Source organism: Saimiri boliviensis, chromosome 21, assembly GCF_048565385.1.
Source record: "Saimiri boliviensis isolate mSaiBol1 chromosome 21, mSaiBol1.pri, whole genome shotgun sequence".
NCBI classification, from domain to species: domain Eukaryota; kingdom Metazoa; phylum Chordata; class Mammalia; order Primates; family Cebidae; genus Saimiri; species Saimiri boliviensis.
In genome coordinates this window covers 4,920,984-4,938,608 of record NC_133469.1, presented here as the reverse complement: position 1 = coordinate 4,938,608, position 17,625 = coordinate 4,920,984, and the positions used below count along the sequence as shown (strand labels likewise).

The 17,625-nt window shown below is 46.7% G+C and overlaps 1 protein-coding gene and 1 non-coding gene across 3 annotated transcripts in view; both read right to left on the bottom strand.

Moving 5' to 3' along the window:
* Positions 1 to 2,478: 2,478 nt before the first annotated feature.
* PPARA (peroxisome proliferator activated receptor alpha) overlaps positions 2,479 to 17,625 on the bottom strand; it is an 87,056-nt gene continuing 71,909 nt past the window's right edge. For both annotated transcript variants that reach the window (XM_010343308.3, XM_039463166.2), the window contains exons 7-8: positions 7,339 to 7,786; positions 2,479 to 3,688 (exon numbers count right to left, since the gene is read on the bottom strand). In XM_010343308.3, coding sequence (XP_010341610.1) covers positions 3,441 to 3,688; positions 7,339 to 7,786 — 696 coding nt within the window. In that variant the 3' untranslated portion in view covers positions 2,479 to 3,440. The remainder of the gene's footprint in view (positions 3,689 to 7,338; positions 7,787 to 17,625) is intronic.
* On the bottom strand, positions 12,795 to 12,936 carry LOC120361503 (U4 spliceosomal RNA). The gene has a single exon (XR_005577689.1). It is a non-coding gene; the product is annotated as a U4 spliceosomal RNA (small nuclear RNA).

The window sequence follows — 17,625 nt, the reverse complement described above, 5'->3', positions numbered from 1 at the left end:
AGGTACCTTCTCTGCTCTTAAAATGCAAAACAAAACACAACTCTTTAAAACAGGGACAGCTCTCCTGGGCATCGTTGAATGCTGAGTTCTGGGTTTCTTTCTGCCCCACTTCACGTTCGTAATGTTCATATAGCAAACACACCCTTTAGGAAGATGCTTTATACTCTCCTCCTCAGAGCGGGAGGAAAGGTCAAGATGCAACTGGCAAGCACGGTGGGAAGAAAGGCACCAGCAGCCGCCAGCCTGTGCTGCCCGCCCTGCTCCCACCGCTGTCACTGGAAGCATCTTGTTTTGACAATTCATCCAAATCAGGCTTAGCCCTGCGCAGTCCCCTGGCCTCTGGAAGTGTGATGGGGACAGAATCCAGCACGTGGGACACTCAACTGGAAGTGCCAGGAGGTGGAAGAGAAGGGATGTGCTGCCAGTCTCCCTTGGACAGTGGAGAGGCCTTTGTCTGCTCCCGAGCCACTGCCGGCTGGCACACGAGAGGCACGTCTGGGAGGAGCCCCTCGCTATCCCTTCACTCTGGTCAGCACGATAGACCAAGGCTGGCTGGTCTCTGAGGACTTTGGCACTTTTTGCTATTGAAAGTTGAGAAAATGAAGAACCATGTTTAAACAATGACTTGTTGAAGAGTGGGTAAAGCTGGCGACTTCCTGCATTGGCTGCCAGGGGGAATGGGTGCCACACATGCGCTCTGACACTCCTGGAATCTGTCCTGACATCTCTTTTGTACTTTTGGCTGATGTCTGTTGAAACCCAGCAAGCAAGAAACACACTCCGTTAATAGTTCCCATTTGAACTGGTGCGTGATCAGCCTGTATTTGAGTATTCATGCCCTGAGAAATCTATGATTAGATGACCCAAAATATTCTAGCACTGAGTGGCGATTAGTGGTTTTGTTGCTTAAAGAAATAGGAATGTGTGATTTGCTTTCCTGTCAACACAACAGACCAATGTCGAGTGACTTTCAGCCTGAGGTCACTGGTCTCCATTCCAGCTTCATCAGAGATGTCCCTGGTAGTCTTGCTGGCCTTAAGAAAACCAGATGCTCACCATTGCTGCTGAGCGCCCCATGAGCTAAAGTAGAACCTGGCAGTCAGCTTGCTGTTACTGCTGAAAGTTTGAGACAGGGAGGTATTTTAAACAAGTTTTATGAACGTTTAAGCAGAACAATGATTTATCTGAAAACCTCGAGGCTCACGCTCCTGGGCCATGTCACCTTTAGTGGCATAGGGCACATTAGAGCGAGCGGTTGCAGGGTCGTTGGAGACAACGCAGGCTTGGCATTGGGCTCCAGCCCCTGGGTCTCATCAGCATGCAGGCTTCTCATTTTAGGAAAGAATATTGAAATGGATGCACCTTGCCTCTCAAAGGCTAGCTTCTTTCTGAATTCGGATGGCCACTTCACTGGTGGCATATATGCAAACACTCTTATTTGCTTCTGATTCCTAAAACACTTGGACAGACTGCCTGCTGCCGCTGCTGTTGCTGGCCAACAGGCCCTTTGATTACATCTTTCTTTTTTGCCAGGGATAGGGGTGGAATCTCACTCTGTCACCCAGGCTGGAATGCAATGGTGAGATCACAGCTCACTGCAGCCTCAACCTCCTGGGCTCAAGCAATCCTCCCACCTCAGCCTGCAGAGTAGTTGGGATTATAGGTGTATGCCAGCACCATCAGCTAACTTTTAAATGTTGCATGCAGATGAGGTCTTGCTACATTACCCAGACTGGTCTCCAACTCCTGGGCTCAAGTGATCCTCCTGCTTTGGCCTCCCAAAGTGCTGGGATTCCGTGTGTGAACCACTGCGCCTGGCCTGATTGCAAAAACCAAAACAGGACTAAATGTGTGATTTTTTAAAAAAGGGTGTCCTAATCCCAGCTTTCACTCATTTCTGGTGGAAGTCTCACACTGGGTACTTCCCGCTCTTGCATTTTCATAGTGCTGGTCACGGGACCCTTATCATCCTAATCATTCTTAAGATAACAATGACCTCAGAAAAGCCCGATTTTCTAAAGGAGGGACGCAGCACGGACGATACGTCCAGGTGCCCAGCTACTCCCTGGAGGCGGTAGTCCTGGCAGGCTCAGTCCAGATCTGAAAATTCTCAGTGGGACAATTTATCTACCAGGGGGACACAGACAGAAAGTGCTTCCGGGTCCATGACAAACTGCCATACTGGACAAACTTCCCAACTGGACTGAGGTGGATAAGTTGATTTTGAAGGCTAAAACAAATATTTTAGATGTTGAAAAAACTAGCTTATATACAAAGGAGACTTAATAGCCTAAACCATTGTAAAAAATAACCAACTCTTGTGAAATCTGCCATTGGAAAAAAAAAAAAAAAAACTTCCATTTGAAGAAGACCCTACCCCCTCTCTAGATCCACAGGGTGACCAGCTCCCACCCAGCCCAGCTATGAAGTCACGTGTGCCTCGTCTCCGCTCGAGAGAGCATCTACTCTCACCGACAGTTAAAACAATAAAGCATCATATCTTTAAAAGCAACATAACGAAAGACATGGGAGCTGCCAAATAGGGCCCAGAGGAACATTTACAAGTAAGGCGTCAGTCTGCCTCTAAGAATACCACCATGCCCACAGACAGCCGGACTGGGTGGGTTCAGGTCGACAGGACGGAGCTGAGTGGAGCAGGAAGCTGGTGGGCTTCGGGAGCTTGTCTTGTCCTGCTTACCACAGGCACTAGCTTGCGACAGTCCAGATGGGGGTCTTGAGATTCCATTTTCTGGGCTCTCCTACGCAAACCTGGAAATGGGCTTTCCCACATATTAGTTACAACCACGAAAACAGTGAACCAGAAACAAAGCAACAGCTGCATTTTGATAGCTTATCCGACAGTTCTTTAAAATTCTCCATCCTGTGATTGAAAAGCAGCGTGTCGTCTTTCTTTAGAGTCAGGAAACAGAAGTGAAGTCTTTGAAATAAATATTTTGCTGCTTTTTACATACCTCACCTTTGGCTCCATCTAGACTTATAGGATTATAAACGTTGTTAAAAGTGCTGATTAATTTTCAGAATTACAAAGGAGCACAATGTCAAAACGTGGGCGAATGGGAAGACAGGCCATGGATTCTGAGGATACCGGTTAACCAAACGGTAAATCACGAACATGATCTAAAGAAATGTGCATCGATTAACATCAGGTGAGTTAAAATCAGACCATTGAGCATCATTCTCCTTAATTTTCCCGGTCCTGAGATTATTAGCCGCCTACCACCAGAATTTGAGCTCTACACTCTCAGAAGTACTGGTTAAAACAAAGACGTGGAATAATATGCCGGTTACCTACAGCTTAGACTGTCCAAGCTCTAAGGCTAAAGTGGTGGATATCTGTGCAAAATCGTGCCGCTCCCTTCTCCTTTGTAGTGCTATCAGCTTCAGAACTCCTGGAAAAGGTGTGGCTGATCTGAGGGACCTCAGTACATGTCCCTGTAAATCTCCTGCAGCAGCGGGTGCAGGGCGGCGTCCGACTCCGTCTTCTTGATGATCTGCACCAGCTGTGCATGCTCCGTGACCAGCTGCCGGAGGTCCGCCATTTTTTGAAGAAGTTTCGGGAAGAGAAAGCTATCGTCCGGGTGGTTGCTCTGCAGGTGGAGTCTGAGCACATGCACGATACCCTCCTGCATTTTTTCAATGTGTCCTACGTTTAGAAGGCCAGGGCGATCTAGTCTCGAGAGAAGAGAGAGGCGTTTGAGTGTGATAATCGCCTAGGAATTGCTTATCAGTTTCAGGAACCAAGCGTGCCTATTCTATGCGGCCTTTCTTAGAAAACACTGAGCTGCCTTTAGATATCATCAGCTTGACTGGAAGATAGACTTGGGTTTTGACAAAAGTCAGTAGGTAAAGTAGGGACAGACAGGACCCGTACTCTTTCCTAAACATTCATACTACTAGGCTGCAATACTGCCCTCAGTCCATCTTATGGGGTGGCCCTTTCACTTGGGATTTACCACCTGTCCTGGAAAAAAATTGGAGACATCAGGAGGAATAGTACATTCTGGAGATGATAACGACCACCAATTTTGCATAATATGGGAAATGAAATTCCTTTTCTTGAGTCGAAACTGGATATTCAGCTTCAAGTGTTCCACCATATTTAAGGAATGTGATTGTGTTAGAACTAAGTTATGTGGGCTGGGCGCCGTGGCTCACACCTGTATTCACAGCACTCTGGGAGGCCGAGGCGGGCGGATTGCCTGACATCAGGAGTTTGTGACCAGCCTGCCCAACGTGGTAAAACCCTGTCACTATTAAAAATACAAAAATTAGCCAGGCACTAATCCTAGCTATGCCTGTAATCCTAGCTATTCGGGAGGCTGAGGCAGGAGAATTGCTTGAACCCAGGAGATGGAGGTTGCAGTGAGCCAAGGTTGCACCACTGTACTCCAGCCTGGGTGACAGAGTGAGACTTCGTCTCAAAAAAAAAAAAGAAAGAAAAAAAGAACTAGGTTTTGTGTTACAGACCCTTCTAACATAAGTCAGGTGAAAAGAAAGTAGAGTAAGAAATGAAGTGGGGTCAGGATTGGGGGCATACTGGCTGCAAAGGATGCTTAGGAGACCCTGGAGTGGGGAGGAGAGTGGGGCAGGTCTGAGTCTTGGTGCAGGAAGTGCCAGTGTTCACACCAGCTGACCTCCCTTGGGTAGCTGGTACTAACTAGACTTCCTGGGACAGTCTCAGAGCATGGGACCTGACTCTTGGTCCAGAAAATACTGCCCTGAGCCATGTCCAGCAGGTAGTGCCCCCTTGGCAGACCCACTCATTGCTATGATTCTTACAGTGTTGCTAGTGATGAGGATTTTAAAATCTTCATTGTTTTTGGTTGCAAATATAATTCTTAAGTTATTTTTAAAACTCTTGTTTTCATATTGTTTTAGTGATGGGGTCTTGCTATGTTACTCAGGCTGGACTGGAACTCCTGGGCTCAAGCAATACTCCTGTCTCAGCCTCTAGAGTGGCTGGGGCTGTGAATATGAAGTCTCTAAAGAGTAATTATTGCCAGGCACAGTGGCTCATGCTTGTAATCCCAGCACCTTGGGAGGCCAAGGTGGGTGGATCACCCTAAGGTCAGGAGTTCAAGACCAGCCTGGTCAACATAGTGAAACCCTGTCTCTACTAAAAATATAAAAATTAGCTGGTGTGGTGGCACACGCCCATAATCCCAGTTATTCAGGAGGCTGAGACAGGCGAATCACTAGAAGCCAGGAGGTGGAGGATGCAGTGAGCCAAGATCGTGCCACTGCACTCCAGCCTGGGTGACACAGCGAGACTCTGTCTCAAAAAAAAAAAAAAAAAAAAAAAAAAGGAATTTTTTGAGAAATAGAAAGAAATCCCCCCTCATAATTTTAATCCCACCATTAATAGGCTTAACATAGATCTCACTGGACATTTTTCTATACACATAGGATTGACACAGGATTACAATTTCTTTTATAAAACTTTGATCATGCTACATATACAGAGTTCTGCAATTGCATTTACCCACAATGCTACATCTTGACCATTGGGGGCATACTGGCTGGAAAGGACAAATCATGTGTAACTGCTTTGTCCTTGTACACTTTATGCCAGATCGCAAGGACTTCCTCCATCTGACTTGTGCCCAGCCAGACAGTAACAGGCGAGGCTGGTAGGGCTGAGTCAGCTTCATGCTGAGAGTGAGTCAATCCCTGGGGCGCAGTATGGCTGCGAGCAGTGTGGGAGACGGTCACCCCATCCGTCTCCGCCAAGGCCGGGTAAGGTCAGCCGAGCTTACAGTAGGTGGATGACCTTCCTAGATCTGAGATGGGGCTATTTAAAGCAACATGACACTGAGCGAAAAATGCAGCGGCTGCAGAGCTGGCTTCCACAGAGAGGACCAGGTCAGCCTTCCCCCAGATCTGCTTCCTTGGGCAAAGCAAACCTTGTACTCACTGCCTCTCGGCTACTGACGGGTGTTATACTTGGCATTGGGAAATATATTTTGCATCATCATAACCGATTGTGACAGCAACCATACTGACATGTGTATGGCACTTCATACAACACTATCTATAATACGAACACAGCCACCTCGTTAGATCATATCTACAGGAATATCACCATGTATAAGTTATATCTGTTTATCATATTAGACATAATTATAATATAAACGTGTGTGTGTGTGTGTGTGTGTGTGTGTGTGTGTCTGTGTGCCTGTCTGTATTTTTTTTTTTTCTGAGACAGGGTCTTTCTTTGTCACCCAGGCTGGAGTGTGGTGTTGTGACCTTGGCTCACTGCAACCTTTGTCTCTCAGGCTCAAGTGATCCTCCCACCTCGGCCTCCTAAGTAGCTGGGACTGCAGGCACATGCCACCATTCTTGGCTAATTTTGTGTACTTTTTTGTAGAGATGGGGTCTTGCCATGTTGCCCAGGCTGGTCTCAAACTCCTGGGCTCCAGCCATCTACCCATCTCGGCTCCCAAAGTGCTGGAATTACAGGCCCATGTCCGACCTCTTTCTCTATATATATTGGTGCAAAATATATAATTTTTTTTTAAAGAAGCAGGGCGTTGTTCTGTTGCCCAGGCTAGAGTGCAGTGGTACATTCATAGCTCATTGCAACCTTGAACTCCTGGGCTCAAAGGATCCTTTTGCCTCAGTCTACCAAGTAGCTGGGACTATAGGCACATATCACCACACCTGGCTAATATTATAATTAAAATGTCATACATTTACATAATATGTAAATATGTATTTAGATATAATAACAATATAGGCCAGGCTCAGTGGCTCATGCCTGTAATCCCAGCACTTTGGGAGGCTGAGGCGGGTGGATCATGAGGTCGGGAGATTGAGACCATCCTGGCCATGGTGAAACCCTGTCTCTACTAAAATATGAAAAATTAGCCAGGCACGGTAGCACGTGCCTGTAGTCCCAGCTACTCAGGAGGCTAAGGCAGGGGAATCACTTAAAATCTGGGAGGCAGAGGTTGCAGTGAGCCGAGATCGTGCCACTGTACTCCAGCCTGGTGAAAGAGCAAGACTCCGTCTCCAAAAAAAAAAAAAAAAAAAAAAAAAATACATATATATATATATATATATATATGTATGTATATATAATATACACATACACTATATAATGTACTATAATGTTATACAATATTATATATACAATAATATACTATATTATATAATATTGCTGTAATTCCCACTGAATTCTACTCAGTGGTGACTGGGGGGTCAGACGTCTTCCCACCCTGTGAGTGTCCCCTCCACTGGAACAGCTTAAGCTGCTACTGGATTTCCCATTGGAGCCTGTAAGTGACATGATGCCAGCAGATTAAATCAACCACTCACCTCCACAGCAAATGATAGCAGCCACGAAGAGGGAGATGTCGCTGTCATCCAGTTCCAGTGCATTGAACTTCATGGCAAAATCAAACTTGGGCTCCATGATATCACAGAACGGTTTCCTCAGGCTTTTCAGGAATTCACGAGTTATAAACCCATTTCCATATGCTACCAGCATGCCGTCTTTGTTCATCACAGAAGACAGCATTGCAAATATGGCCTCGTAAACGCCATATTTTAGCAGCGTCACTTGATCGTTCAGGTCCAAGTTTGCGAAGCCTGGGATGGCCTTGGCGAATTCCGTGAGCTCCGTGACGGTCTCCACCGACGTGCACTGGCAGCAGTGGAAGATGCGGACCTCTGCCTCCTTGTTCTGGATGCCATTGGCCACCAGCTTGGCCACCAGTGTCTTCTCAGCCATACACAGGGTCTCCATATCATGTATGACAAAAGGCTACAAAGAAGGACACCAAGGTAAGTCAGGTGATGTGGGATGAGACGCACGCCCGACCATCAGTCACCAAGGAGCGGCTCCTGTGTCCAAATCACCACGCTCGGTGCCTTGCAGGACTCAAGATATCCACGGAACACAGTTCTTACTCAAATTCAAAACCAGTTGGGGAAAATAAGACATTGACAGAGAACAAACAGTATATACATCAGTAAAATCATCGTCATCATCGCCTGACATTGGGTGGATTTTGTTGCTAAGAAACTGAAGTACTGGGCCAGGCGTGGCGGCTCACACCTGTAATCCCAGCACTTTGGGAGGCTGAGGTGGGTGGATTACCTGAGGTCAGGAGTTTGAGACCAGCCTGGCCAACATGGTGAAACCCCATCTCTACTAAAAATACAACAAAAAATTAGCCAGGCATGGTGTGTGCCTGTAGTCCCAGCTACTCGGGGGGCTGAGGAGAGAGAATCGATTGAACTCGAGAGGCGGAGGTTGCAGTGAGCTGGATCATGCCACTGCACTCCAGCCTGGGTGACAGAGCAAGCCTCCTTCTCAAAAAAGAAACTGAAGTACTGATTTTGGCAACAAAACTAACAAGAGGATATTAGGGAAGCACCTTTAATATTCTTAAATATTCTCTGAACTCCTAATGACTATTGCAAGAGGCTTAATTACAATAATTCTTAATTTTACCAGCATATGAGCTTTAGAGGTAAACACCATCATTGAATACTCCTGAATGAATAAATTTGGCATGTAAATACGCACAACTCAGAAAGTTGGCATCTGTGTAGAAACCAGCAAACAAGCATGTTACACTCTTTAGGGATAAAGAGGAAGAGCCTCGGAAAGCTCTTGTTTCTCTCTGGGCAGGTCAGTGAACCTACACTCAGTGCTCCACATTCTGGAGCAAGTGCCAACTCCCTGCAGCCATGCCCTTTGTGCTGCCATGCCACCTGCATCTGAACCCAGGGGCCTGCCATTTCCTGGGTTCAGATGATCTTGTGGAGGAAGAGGTGGTTGGCCATATTATTTGAAGCCAACATGCTCAGAAGGGTTTACATGTGTGGTCGGGCTGAGGAGAATGAGCACACGCAGTGCTGGTGGCTGAAATTTACATCTGTGGGCAGAGTGGGAAAGTGACCGCATCCGAGAGCTCTCTCTGACTATAATGTGGTCTACGGCTCCTGCAAATATGGGTCAATAATGCAGTGGGTTAAGGCATTATTTCTTTTTCCTTTTTTTTTTTTTTTTTTGAGATGGAGTTTTGCTCTTGTTGCCAAGGCTGGAGTGCAATGGCACGATCTCGGCTCACTGCAACCTCGGCCTCCCGGTTTCAGGCAATTCTTCTGCCTCAGCCTCCTGAGTAGCTGGAATTACAGGCATGCACCACAGAACCCAGCTAATTTTGTATTTTTAGTAGAGAAGGGGTTTCGCCATGTTGGTCAGGCTGGTGTCAAACTTCTGACCTCAGGTGATCCACCTGCCTCAGCCTCCCAAAGTGCTGGGATTACAGGGATGAGCCACTGCGCCTGGCCTAAAGTGTTATTTCTAATTGCTGCTGGAACATTGGAACCCAGAGTGCAGGAGAATCCCAGGGATTTAAAGAATGTCCCCTGCCAGTGGGCAAAGCTCAGCCACTGACTTCTGACCCACAGCATGAAGCGTTCCGTTTCTGGGCTCACAGCGCACAACTGTCTTCAGGGCACCAGTGGATGTGCCGATAACAATCACACAGATTGTCTGGAATGTTTCAACAGAACCAGGACTTGCAACATAGTGCTGGACAAGAAAACCCCAATTCTGCATCCGAGAAAAGGGGATATTTTAAAAATTACTCATGAATGACTGAAAACATTCTGAATAGAACATTCAGAGTCAAGTTTCTATATAATCTCAAGTCTGATTAATGAAGATTGAAAATGGCCTCTCCAAAGACCTTAAGAACAGTCCAGAAGACCAGAGTTTGTTAAAGTGTGGAGTTAATTCTGCTTCACAGGAGGTTGAAGCTCAGATTTAAGGAATTAACATTTCTAGGAGGGACTAGATAAATATTTTTAAAGGATCGATGGCAGGATTCCCTCAATTCCAGAAAATAGACTGTTAGGCCACCATCACTTTATTTAAATCACTAGATCTTTCTGAAGTACATTGAGCAGAAATAAAGCTGCTAAATAAGTTTTAAAAAAATCAGTTCTGTGGTTTAAAAAAGTTAAGAAACACTGAGTTAAATTAAATTGGGCATCCCTCAGCCCCCGAGTCTTTACATGACAAATGTGCACTCTTCCAGAATGAGAATGAGGCTAGAATAAGCAGAGGTCCCTACAGTGTTTGATTACAGCATGCTTGGTGTTATTTTATTTTATTTTTTTGGTAGAGGATCTCCTAGGACGAATGCAGGCCTGGCTACATAATTTAAGGGATCCAGAGCAAAAATGCGAGCATGGGACCCCCCCGCCCGCCTTTATTTTCCTCTTTTGAGGCAGAGTTTTGCTCTGTTGCCCAGGCTGGAGTGCAGTGGTGTGATCTCAGCTCACTGAAACCTCCGCTTCCCAGGTTCAAGCGATTCTCCTGCCTCAGCCTCCCACGTAGCTGGGATTACAGGTGCCTGCTACCAATCCGAGTTAATTTTTGTATTTTTAGTAGAGATGGGGTTTCACCATATTGGGCTGGTCTTGAACTCCTGACCTCAGGTAACTCACCAGCCTCGGCTGCCCAAAGTGCTGGGATTATAGGCGTAAGCCACTGCACCCTGTGGGACCCCTTGTTAAAAGACCATTATGAATTTCAAGTAGGCAACAGCAGAGCGTGAACATCCAAGCCCAGAACCTTTTTAAGCTTGGGGTATCGTGAAACAGATTGGACACCCCTGAAGCCCACCCTGGACTAGTTTTATGGGGGTTGTACTCTCATAAATGAGGACTTAAGTGAAGTGGTAACAAAGATATCATTTCATTTTTATTAAATTATCACTTTAGTTCTAGAAAGTGGGCCTCATTTAACAGGCAAAATTGTAATTCACTGAATTCAAAATGAGTACTACCATGAGGAAACCAATGTTTATTAAAGCTAAAGAGAAATGGTGTGGTAAAACACACCTGCAAATTCGCCAAACTTTATTGATAAGCATTCTTGGTAGGACCGTTTTTTTTTTTTTTTTTTTTTTTTTTTTTTTTTTTTTTTTTTTTTTTTTTTTTGAGACAAAGTTTCGCTCATTACCCAGGCTGGAGTACAATGGTGCAGTCTGGCTCAGTGCAACCTCCACCTCCCAGGTTCAAGCAATTCCCCTGCCTCAGCCTCCCAAGTAGCTGGGATTACAGGCATGTGCCACCGTGCCCAGCTAATTTTGTATTTTTAGTAGAGGTGGGGTTTCTCCATGTTGGTCAGGCTGGTCTCAAACTACCAACCTCGGGTGATCTGCCCGCCTCAGCCTCCCAAAGTGCTAGGATTACAGGCATGAGCCACTGCATCTGGCTGGTAAGACCATTTAAAAAAAAATCTATGCAGCAGCTTATATTTAATTTTGGAATATGCCTTTTATACTCAAGTTTGACTATGAATATATCTGACATGACAGGCAGTGATTTCAAATAAGCAAAATAAAGCACATATAAAGATTTTAAACAGTGTGAGGCAGAAAGCTGCCTAGATTTTCCCCAGTCCCTCCGTGCCGAGAGCAGAATGCCCTCCTTGCTGCACACTGTCATCCCTGCAAACACTCACGTGACCTACGATGCTCAGTGACTCAATCACTCATGAGAATTTATCTCTGTTAGCAGCCATCATCTTTTAGCAAAAAAGTAAAGGTGGGCCAGGCACCCACCTGGTGGCTCATGCCTGTAATTCCAGCACTTTGGGAGGCTGAGGCAGGTGGATCACCTGAGGTCAGGAGTTCGAGACCAGCCTGGCCAATATGGTGAAACCCTCTCTCTACTAAAAATAAAAATTAGCTGGGCCTAGTGGCAGACACCTGTCCCAGCTACTTGGGAGGCTGAGGCAGGAGGATCCCTTGAATCTGGGAGGGGGAGGTTGGAGTGAACTGAAATCACGCCACTGCGATAGAGTGAGACTTGGTCTCAAAAACAAAAAAAAAAAGAAAAAAGAAAAAAAGAAAAAAAATTAAATGTGAATTACTGGTAGAACTGCTTTGGATGAGATTTATTAAGCTCTAGGTTATGTTTTACTATGCATTTGTTAGAAATGGCATGAAATATGAAGCACATTTTAAAATCTAAGGACAACTTAAGTAGTAGGTATGATATTGGACTGTCACGTGGCAGGTAACACCCCAAGACACGGGATAAGATCACAGCTGTTGAAAGGAGCGGTCCTATTATAACACAGCACCCTGGACATCACCCTTATTCCCAAGGTTCTGAAATGTTAAGAATAATGTTGGAATTCCTCTTTCAAAACTGGTCTTAAAAGCCATGCTCAACAGCATGTCAAAAATTAGTCTGCTTGCTTCACTTTTTTTCTTTCTTTTTTTTTTTTGAGATGGGGTCTTGCTCTGTCCCCCAGGCTGGAGTACAGTGGTGCAATCACAGCCCACTGCGGTCTTACCCTCCTCCTGCCTCAGCCTCCTGAGTAGCTGGAACCACAGGTGCATGCCACCATGCCCAGCTAACTTTGTAGATGAGGTCTCACTATGTTGCTCAGGCGGGCCTTTTTAAATCTTTTCAAACAAGATGTTTTACTCTGTTTCATCCCAACTTGATTGTCACACAAGCAATAATGGACTCACGGTTTTGTCTAAAATTCAGTTACAATTTTCAGAGGGTAAAATTTCCCACAACTGAAGCTATGCAAAGACTTTAAAGATGATCCCCAACAATTTGGAGCAATAGGAGAATCTTTGAAATAAACACGTGATATACCCAATTCCTACCTTCTTCATTTGAACTGAATATAAGTTCTGATATGTTTGTTAGCTTTAAAAGCAGCAGTACAACGTTATTATCACCTTTTACTTAGAATTTCTTTCTTTTTTTTTCTTTTTATGCTTCAGTCTCCGTAGAGACTGCCAAAAATTGCCAACGCTGAACTATATTTCAAGTTGTCATGGCGGGATATTGGGAAAAGTTTTCAATTAGCAATAATCGCGCCTCAGCTAAACCTCATTGGCTATGATACTGCCACTGCGCAAAGCTGTATACTTAGAATTTCTAAAGTCCACATATTCACTGCTAAATAATTGGTGGTTTAACTGAATACCTCACTCATTTTTTGGAAGGTGCAGTTCACTTCTTAAACCCACAGAAGCTAAGCCTGAGCAAGAGTAGGAGTGTGTGTGTGAGACAGCATGTGTGTGCACATGTGTGCATGTGTGTGAGCATATGTGTCTACATATGTGTGGGTATGCACGTGAACATGTGTGCATGGGTGTGGGTACATGTGTGTGGGTGTGCATGCATGCATGTATATATACATACGTGCAGTGTGTGGATGCATGGGTGTGAGCATGAGTGAATGTAGATTTGTGTGTGGATCAGTGCATGTGTGTGAACATACATGTGTTTGTGTGTGTACACACAGGTGTGGGTATATGTGCATCCATGTGTGGGTGCATGTGTGTGTGCGTGTTCATGTGTGGGGATGGAGGTGCATCTGTGTACATGTGTGGGTACATGTGTATGTGTGGGTGGGTACAGTGTATGCATGGATGTGAGTGTGGTTGCATGCATATGAGCATGCATGTGGGTGCATGTGTATGTGTGTACACCTGTGGATGGACGTGTGTGGGTGCATGTGTATGTATGTGTATCCATATGTGCATGAATGTGTAAGTGCGGGTGTATGTGTGTGTGTGCTCGTGTGTGCGTGGATGTGTGTGAGTGTGGGTGCATATGCATGTGCATGTGTGGGTGTGTGTACATGTGCATGCATGGATGTGTGAGTGTGGGTGCATGTGTGTGCGTGTGTACTTGTGTGCATGGATGTGTGTGTGAGTGCGGGTGCATGTGTGTGTGTGCACGTGTATGCATGTGCATACCCATGTGTGCATGGATATGTGAGTGTGGGTGCATGTGTGTGATTGTGGGTGCATGTGTGAACATGCATGTGTGTATGTGCATTTGTGCATGAGCATGCATGTTGGGGCTGAGCTCTTGGCTGCAGGCGAAAGAGGAAACAGACATTACACGGAAGGCCCTGACTCCGTCTGAGCTCCTCAGGCTCATTTTCTGTTGCTTCCTCCAAAGTTTTCTCATGACATTCTCAACCCGACAGGTCAGCATCTTATCTTTCAGACACTGTGGAAAAATCAGCCGTTTTCATTGTCTCCCTCAGCCCTCTAGCTCTACTTCCATCCCTATCACCCTCAAATTAAGAGACAGTGAGTTCTCCAGAGGCACCCTGCCCCATCACCAAGATCCCTGACCATTTTCTGGCCCATGGTTCTGAAATCTCAGGGGCTCAAAGAGTCCCAGTGTCCAGATGGACACAGATATTCTCCATCCACCCCTTACTCCATCCCTCAGCTAAACCCACCTTTCCTCAAGCAACAGCTTCTATGCGGCTCCACGCAGTGGCCTCCCCTGCCCTCGCAGCCTCCTCTGCGCACCCTGGCCAGTTTCAGCCCCCACTTGAGCCTCCTGGCCAATTCCAGGCCCCCACAATGCCCTCGCCGGTTTCAGGCCCCCCAGCATTCTAGCCAGTTCCAGCTCAGCCACAGGGCTTTGTGTCATCTGATCTGAAGGCCGTGAGTTGGTCTTCACAGAAGAAAGGCATGGGCTACTGCAAAGCTCAAAAGAGTCCCCTACTTCTAGCAAACCAGAGGGCTGCTTTAAAATTAAAATCCATCCCTCCCCTGTGCTTCCCCATCTAGGCTTTGGACATTTCAGGTTGTTTTCACCGCAGTGGCCCCTGCAGGCAGGAGGCCAGCCTGCCTTCCCCAGCACACAGCCCATGTTCATTATGGTTCACGTGAATCCATCAGTTTTCTGGCCTGGATAATTCACTGTGCTGCCTCTCATCCCAAACAGAAGTGAAGTCAGCCACCGGCCCTGAGGTCAGTGTGCCTTCCTGAGGCTCTGCAGGGTGTGGCTGGGGCTGTGAGGTCACCCAGGCTGGAACCTGATGAAACGGGACTGGGTGTGGGCCGCTGGGCAGAGATCAAGGTAAGTGTTTCTGGACTGATGCTTGATCTCCCTGACAGATTTCTTGCCCACAGATGGGGCTGCTTTCTCAGTTGTGTAAGGGACACAGGCTATGGTCGTCCAGTACCCACCATGGCCGCAAAACCAGAGCTCTGCCAAGAGATTCAGGCAGTGTGGCCTGATGGCGGGTGTCCTGCCAACGGAGCTTTCCCAGGCTAAGCAGACAGGGTGTCCTGCACTGGAATAAGCCAGCTCTGGGAAGCCTGTCATCAGCCTAGGCAGGAAGGAGGGGGCCGGGCCTCCCATGACCCACATGCAGTGCAGACAAGGACATGGGGTGGGGCATACCCCTGGCTTGGAGCAAACAGTGTGAGCAAACACAGTGACATGATGGTTGCAGGTGGCCTTGACAACTGGTGCCTGTGGTGCTGTGGCTTGGGGGGTGTGTGGGTAGAAGCAGGCATCTCTCGGAAGAGTGCACTGAATTCTCTTTTTCTGCAGAAAACCAGATGATGAACCCCAATCCTAGACTATTCATCTATCTTTCTTTCCTTCCTTCCCTACTTCTCTCCTTCCTTCCTTCCTTCCTCTCTCTCTCTCTCTCTCTCTCTCTCTGACATAGTATTGCTCTGTCACCCAGGCTGGAGTGCAGTGATGTGATCTCAGCTCACTGCAACCTCCGCCTCCCGGGTTCAAGCAACTCTCACATCTCAGCCTCTCAAGTAGCTGGGATTACAGGAACCTGCCCCTACACCTGGCTAATTTTTGTATTTTTAGTACAGACAGGGTTTCACCATATTGGTCAGGCTGGTCTCCAACTCCTGGCCCCAGGTGATCCACCTGCCTCCGGAAGTGCTGGGATTCCAGGCTGGAGCCACTGCAGCTGGCCTATTATTTGCTTATTTAAGACCAAAGTGAGCCGGGCGCGGTGGCTCAAGCCTGTAATCCCAGCACTTTGGGAGGCTGAGGCGGGTGGATCACGAGGTCAAGAGATCGAGACCATCCTGGTCAATATGGTGAAACCCCGTCTCTACTAAAAATACAAAAAAGTAGCTGGGCATGGTGGCACGTGCCTGTAATCCGAGCTACTCAGGAGGCTGAGGCAGGAGAATTGCCTGAACCCAGGAGGCGGAGGTTGCGGTGAGCCGAGATCGCGCCATTGCACTCCAGCCTGGGTAACAAGAGAGAAACTCCGTCTCAAAAAAAAAAAAAAAAAAAAAAAAAAAAAGACCAAAGTGCAAACAGATTCCTGTCTGCGAGTCACTGTGTGTGATCCTCAGCTGAGGGTGATGGGGATCTCCAAGGGGAGGTGCGGCAGGACTCCAGGAGTCCCATTTGCACCCAATGGGGGCGGGAGGCAGGTTGTTAGGAAGAAAGACAACTTAACGCTGCTTTGAGTATTTTTTTTAAGAGAGTCTCGCTCTGTTGCCCAGGCTGGAGTGCAGTGGTGCAATCGTGACTCACTGCAGCCTTGACCTCCTAGCCTCAAGCCGTCGTCCTGCCTCAACTTCCCGAATCGCGGGGACTACAGGCATATGCCACCATGCCTGGCTAATGTTTCTACTTTTTGTAGAGACGGGGTCTTGCCAAGTTGCCCAGGCTGGTCTTGAGCTCCTGGGCTCAAGCCACCCTCCCATCTCAGCTTCCCAAGTAGCTGGGACCACAGGCACATGCCACCATGCTCAGCTAGTTTTAAAAAAAAATCATTTTTTGTGGAGACAAGGTCTCCTTGTGTGGCCTGGTCTTGAACTCCTGGATTGCCTCAAGTGATCCTCCCGCCTCAGCCCCTCAAAGTGCTGGGATTACAGTGTGAGCCACTGCGCCCAGCCTGCTTTCACTTCTTAAATCAAGGGAGAAATACAAGCTGTCAAACAAAAGTTTCAGTCATCCCAATTTGGGGCTTACTAATCATCTCCAGGATAGAGACCCAAAGCTAAAAGTTACCTTTTCTTTTGCTCGTGATCCAGGAAGGGTCTAACCGGGACAGACCTCTGGGGCTGCCTAGCGTGGGTGTCTGCTGGAACCTTCTAAAATGTCTCAGCCTATTTAATTAGAGAATTCACTGAAGAATTAAAAGACTCAGTAAAAAAAAGAGGTTTGGTTTGTTCATGAAAGTAAGTAGCTTATGAAATGCTTTGTTTTCCTATGACTAAAATTCTACCTTGTATTCCCAATAAGGATTGCTTCAAGCTATTCATTAGTACAGATTAAACCTGTTTGACCATGCTCATGGGAAAATGGCAAACTATCTTCATTCACCAACTGAGGGTTGGCTGCTCTTGAAGGGAGCTCTGAGATTGTTCTGCAATGGAGACAAAGGCTTATTTCACTGTTGGGGAAGGGGCAGAAGGATTTAGGCCAGAGAGTCAGGGGTGTGGAGGGCGAGCTATTTCTCTCTTTCCTTTTTTTTTTTTTTTGAGATACAGCCTCGCTCTTTCACCTAGGCTGAAGCACAATGGTGCAATCTCAGCTCACTGCGACTTCCACCTCCCGGGTTCAATCAATTCTCCTGCTTCAGCCTCCCAAGTAACTGGGATTACAGGTGCCTGCCAGCACGCCCGGCTAATTTTTGTATTTTTAGTAGAGACGGGGTTTCACTGATTGGCCAGGCTGGTCTTAAACTCCTGACCTCACGATCCGCCCACCTCAGCCTCCCAAAGTGCTAGGATTACAAGTGTGAGCCACAGTATCAGGTTCCCCCTCCATTTTTTTTTTAAATTTATTTTTATTTTTTTATTTTTT